We start from the raw sequence: 6019 nt of genomic DNA, 5'->3' as shown, positions 1-6019 counted from the left end.
ACCAGAAGAAGGCGGAAGGAAACCCCCCGCCAGCGAGGCCCGCCCCCTCCCAGCAGCGACAGAGGGAAGCCCCGGGCGGAGCCCCCATGACCACGGGAGGAGGCAGCCAGGAAACCCACGATGATGGACCAGGACCAGCCGTGCACCAGCCACCCGGCATGGGCCGATCACAGGGTCGAGAGTCAACACCCTCCAGGCCCATAACCCCCACCTGGCGAGAGGCCAGCCTGCCCGGAGAGACGGGGCCACCTCGACCATCGGCGCTGGCGCGCCGACACCTGCCCTGATGAAACTGGGAACCCCACAGCCAAAGGTGCGCCCAGCTCCAAGGGCAGCGAGGGGGAGTGGAGACGGGCACGGAGCACGGGAACCCCCGACAAGGAGCCACCCGGACAGGCCCGGCAGCAAAGAGTCCCAAACCCAGGTTTAGATAACAGGCATCGATTCACACAGACACCAACATACATTCACTGACAAAGACATGGACAATCATTCTTTCACCACTCCCATCTCCCCCTGGAGACCCAGCACAGCCCAGCAGGCCCCATCATCTGTTGAGTGTAGAGATGTCTAAGATGTTATTAAAGACTGAGGAGCAGGCAGTCCCGGGGTATGTAAGACAGGCTGAAGTTTCTTCATGAACAAAGTCTGATCTTCTTCGTTGTTGTTTTTTTGACTCATTCACCATCACACCTCAGTCTTTCTGCTCATAACAAACAACAGCAGAAACAAAGAAAAAAGACAAACAAAGAAGGACACAGACTTTAATTTCAATAAAGACAAAAACAAATGTGTTACATGAAGCAAACAAGACAAAAACTCAATTTGAATACAAAAAGATGAAAACGTTTATTCATTTTTCAGGGACTCTTCAATCACAAGCACATCCTCAGGAGTCTGAGGTCCACTTTGAGCTGTTGTTCCAACGGCATCCTGAGCCTATCTGGTAGCAGCATACACAACATTTGGCTCCATCTCTCTTTCTGCTGCAGTCCTGCGGCCTCTCTTTCCTTTTGTCTGGAAGCTCAAAGCTGCATAGTTCAAATCCTCTGAGCGCGGAAGCTGAAAACAATGTGTAATACAATACCTGTTTATTCAGTAGAGAATAAATTATGTTTTAAAAATTCTTGCCATTTGATAATATTGATATAGAGACATTTAAAGTTTATATCACTGTTTTGTTTAATCCACATATTAAGGTCTCAGTGTACTGAATTTAGAAAGTAATACAGATGTTGGTTTTCATAGCAGTTTATGTTTTTTTGTACAGAGCACACACAAACACATTTTGAAATGTGTGTGTGTGTGCACGTGTATGTATATATATATTATTTTTATTTATTTATTTTCAATACCTTGTTTGACTCCCCACTTTGATTGAACTTTCAGGATGAAAAAAAAAATCTTAAGAAACATAAATAACTATAAATAAGATTTTATGGCTATAACTAAAAAATACAAAGGCAAAAGAAAGAGCTCAACTGTAAATTATATTTTAAAATTAATTTAAAAAATCTAATTAATCAGAAACAGTGTTAACAAAAGTTAAAGGGGATGAAAGAAGCTTTCTGGGCCAACAGTTTGATGTTGTTAGTGACAAACGACTCATATGTTGTAAAAAACCTTTAGATAAATCACGTCGTACATGTGATTCAAAACTGTGCTTTACCTTGCTTCTTTCTGGTATTTGTTCTTCATTTGCAGCTACAAAACAAACACAAAATAGGTATTATTATGTAATAATTACTGCTTATATTCTCTGTGCAGTTATCCAGCAGCTTACAGGAAATTATACAACATTATCAGATATTTGTACCTGACTGAAGTGTCCTGATCTTTACACCCAGAACAATGACTACAAGAGTGAGGAAAGCTGTCAGAGCTCCCAGGATCACACTCATCAGGAAAGTCAGTCTGCCAGCCTTTTCTACAAAATATTTCCAAACGCACACATTTGAATTTGGTTTCTAAAGATACGGTCGATGCTGAAAGGACTACAGTAACATGAGCAAAATATTTAAAGAAGCATTACTTTCCGTATTAAAGTCCACTTCATCCTTGGAATCAGTAATACCTATAAAGAAAACATGGATATGATTTTATTCAGGCTTCTGTCACAAGAAAAACTCCACAGATAAAGATCAGACATGAACACAATCTTACCTCCAATGATTAACTCTGTTGCATTATAAATGATTGTATGTTGATTTATGTAGAATCCACAGAAATACAACCCAGAGTCAGAGAAATCCACTCGCTTGTTTTTAAGAAAGATAGTGCTGATGTTGGAACTCATCTCAAATTTTCCAGCTAGATATCCATCACAGAGTGAAGCAGGGTGATCAGGATCGTACATGGAGGAGATGCAGCTGGGTTTAGATCGGTTGACCACTCTGAACCAGTCTATCTGAGTAGGAACTGTGGAAATGTTGGAGCACATCAGAGTGACATCTTCACCAGACTGGACCTCCAGAGTCTGAGACTCACACATCCAGCCTGAAACAAAAAAACAAATACCAGAGACATCATCATCAGATTCATAAGTACAATTAATTTGGCAGAAATTTCAAAGTTTAACAGGAAAAATTGAGTAATACATTGAAAGAAACGGTTGTGTTTGATACTTCAAATAATGAAACATCGTTCTTACTGCTGATGCCGATAAACAAAACATCTATCAAGGTGAAGCTCCTCATTCTGTGTAACTCTGTCACAGTTTGGCCACTTTGTAGTCTGGAGGTGGTTTCATTAGAAAGGGGTGTGGTTTCTTAAAGCTCACGTTTAAAGGGTTGAGTTTTCCGTAACTTAAGATCTATAACGTCTGTATCTATCAGTCAGAGAAAAATAATGTTCAAGTTCATCATTTTTTTTAGCGCACTTTTAGATAAAAAAAGTCACTGCTGTGTAAATTTAAAGGGTCTGTATTTCCACGGAAAAAGAAAAAGGAGAAAATTTGATGAATGAAAGTGACTGCCGGCAGCAGCAGCGCTGTACATTTGAGATGAATCTGCTGTTGATGAAAACTCAAAGACGCCACTTTCTCCTGGCCCTTCTATAGCAGGGATTATTGACAGTAGCCGGTGGTCCACAAGTGGAGTCTCTTACTGCAGTTAGGACATTCTTGTCAGTTTACACAGTCAAGTTGTTATTGTTACTTCAATGTAGTAGACACATATTCTCTGTGTACGTCAGTGTCTTTAGGGGCTCAGATCTAAAAGCAGTGTGATTAAATGGGAAAAAAATATCTTTGAAAAACTACAAGATGGCGCTGCTCCAGTAGCAGCTTATCACAGTAGCTCCAGCTCACTATTGAGCTTTTTCTGTTCTGTTATTTTTGCCTTTTTAGTACTTTTTCATGCCGTGATTATTATTTAATTGATCATTGCACTACGGAAACCGGAGAAGCCAAGCTTGCTGTGGTCTTCTTATTTATTTCATTGTTTATGACCGTGTCCAGGGATCCCGTTCACACCCATGGCTCCATTGTTTACAGTAGAGACCAGCTGCTGGCGCTCCATGGCTCTGTAGTGTCCCATGAGAGACCCGACATTCCTCGCGAGCAGGAGAGGAAGCCATGCTGGAACTGATCACCACGCAAAGAGGATTCTACATGTCGAATCGGCCAAAATTAACGCAGATGCAGACGGACAACTGTAAGGGACAAACCAACCTGACTTGAGTCACCGACCTTATCCGTCCACATCCGGCGTGCGTCGGACGATAATTGGGTTGGTGTGTCCCGCCTTAAAGGTATTCTATGCAACAAATCCCTGATCCCTGATAAGCTAGCAAGATTTGAAAGAGGCACCTCTAAGCCCCGCCCATTCGGTCCGAATGAAACGGATTGGTCCAGGTCCAGGAAGGGAAAGAACCAATCAGATGCCTTCATTTTAAACCACGTCCCCCCGCCCTGTCACATGCGCGCACTCGCTTCCAGCCCCCCGTGTCCATTTCCCACGGGTCCTCCTGGGCTCACAGTGTCCCAGTGTAACCCCCCTCCCTCCCCTCTGCCACGGACCCCCAGTATGTAGTTATTTATTATGTAGTTATTTCCAGAGCGGGTCGGTCCCATTGTGTGTGTGAGAGCGGGGAGCAGAGCCGTTAGCCGTCCGGGCTGCTGCTGCAGGACTCTGCCCAGCAGCAGCAGCAGCCCGCGGGGACACGAAGAGCCGCAGCAGCTCCAGCTCGGAAGCTGTATGGGGTCCGTGGGGATGTAGGCGTCTCCATCACGGCGAGAGCGGAGAGCGCCGGTGCACGGCACGGCAGCGCTCCGCCAGCCGCGCGGCTGGCGGAGTGCTGCCGTGCCGTGCAGGCTCTGTTGCCACAGCTACACCGTAGGGTACGCCGTAGGGTACGCCGTAGGGTACGCCGTAGCCTACGCTGTAGGGTACGCCGTAGGGTACGTCGTAGGGTACGTCGTAGGGTACGCCGTAGGGTACGCCGTAGGCTACGGCGTAGGCTACGGCGTAGCCGTGGCTCTAGAGCCTGCACGGCACCGCAGCGCTCCGCCAGCCGCACCGGCACTCGCCGGGATGGAGACGCCGGTGGGCAGGATGCACGTTTGGGTGGGCACAGCCCCCCCCTGCCCCCCTAAAACCGGCCTCGCTTACAGGTGAATGAGACATGGGGTAGTTTTGCTGTAAATGTGCTGTCCAAAATGTTTAATAATTGTATGCGCGTTCGTGTTTGTTGGGGCGTGGCTTTGGACGGAGCGCTCGTGGGTGGCAGCGGGGGGGGCGGGACTTAGAGGAGGCACCACTTTCAAATCTTGCTAGCTCTCAGAAGTTGCATAGAATAACTTTAACGATAAACCATGGACTAAACCCTGACATAAATAATAAATGTCAAGAAAAAGGGCCTTTAAGCCAGGAAATAAAAATAACCTGAAGGCTGTGCAGAGGCTGCTGGGAAGGAAAATCAGCGAAGGAAAAAACTCCTCCAGGAAGAAGATGGAGGATCAGCTGCATCTCTGGCTACAAGGATCCTGACTCCCAAGTGTTGGAAGACCAAAAATGGGAAAATGATCTGAACATATTCTTCAACAGACTTAATCAGGCATCTCCCCCGACCCAGTTCTCCATGCTGCAGCACCCCCTCTCTGTACCCAGAGCTCTCTTGCCCCTATTCCTCCCCAACCTTCTGTTTCCCTTCACAACACTAAGCGCACAGCCATCCTCCACTGCTCATACCATTACGCAAACCCTCTCACTCACACCCTTCACCACCCAGCTGCCTTCTTCAACCTCTCCTTCACACCAAGACAAGACAAGAAAAGCCACAGGTCCAGACGGCATCCACTCCAGGCTCAGCTAGTCCTGCACAGATCAGCTGTGTGATTGTTGGTCACATGTTGAACTTAAACCTGAAGCTGGGGAAGGTGCCACAGCTGTGGAAAACATCCTGCATGGTTCCTGTGTCCAAGACCCCACGCCCCAAGGACTTCAGCAGCTACATGCCGGTGGCACTAACATTCCACCTGATGAAGACCCTGGATCGTCTGGTCCTTGTCCATCTCTGTCCCCTGGTGATCTCATCATTAGATCCCTGCAGTTTGCCTACCAGCCATTGGGGTAAAAGATGCTGTGATCTTCCTCCAACTCTCTCACTTGGAGAAACCTGGGAGAACTGTGAGAATGGAGTTCTTTGATTTCTGCTTTCACCACTATACAACCTGCACCTCCGAGGGAAAAGCTGGAGCACCACCTCTCATGCTGGGTTTTGGATTACCTCACAGAACATCCACAGTATTTGAGGACCAGGGACTGTGTCTCCGACATGGTCATCTGCAGTACAGGAGTCCTGCAGGGAACAGTTATCGTCGGCCTCATCCGTAATGCGGATGACAGGGAGTATAGGGAACTGACGCAGGACTTTGTGGACTGGTGCCAATGGAACGCCTCCAGATCAACATGGGGTAAATGAAAGAACTGCTGGTGGATTTGTGCAGGCCACCGGTGAACATCCAGGGAACGGACATGGAGATGGTGACATCTTATAAGTACCTGGATGTTCACCTGAA

General features: G+C 46.8%; 1 protein-coding gene across 1 annotated transcript; it reads right to left on the bottom strand.

Annotated features, from left to right (window-relative positions):
* Positions 1–489: 489 nt before the first annotated feature.
* LOC133420454 (uncharacterized) lies at positions 490–3518 on the bottom strand. The gene is made up of 5 exons (XM_061710147.1): positions 3449–3518; positions 2164–2496; positions 2033–2074; positions 1817–1930; positions 490–551 (listed from the first exon to the last, which is right to left on the bottom strand). Exons 1-5 carry the CDS (start codon positions 3516–3518, stop codon positions 490–492), a joined length of 621 nt encoding a protein of 206 aa, XP_061566131.1.
* Positions 3519–6019: the final 2501 nt, after the last annotated feature.

Source organism: Cololabis saira, chromosome 20 (assembly GCF_033807715.1).
Source record: "Cololabis saira isolate AMF1-May2022 chromosome 20, fColSai1.1, whole genome shotgun sequence".
Classification (NCBI taxonomy): Eukaryota; Metazoa; Chordata; class Actinopteri; order Beloniformes; family Belonidae; genus Cololabis; species Cololabis saira.
This window is presented reverse-complemented; position numbering and strand designations above follow the sequence as displayed.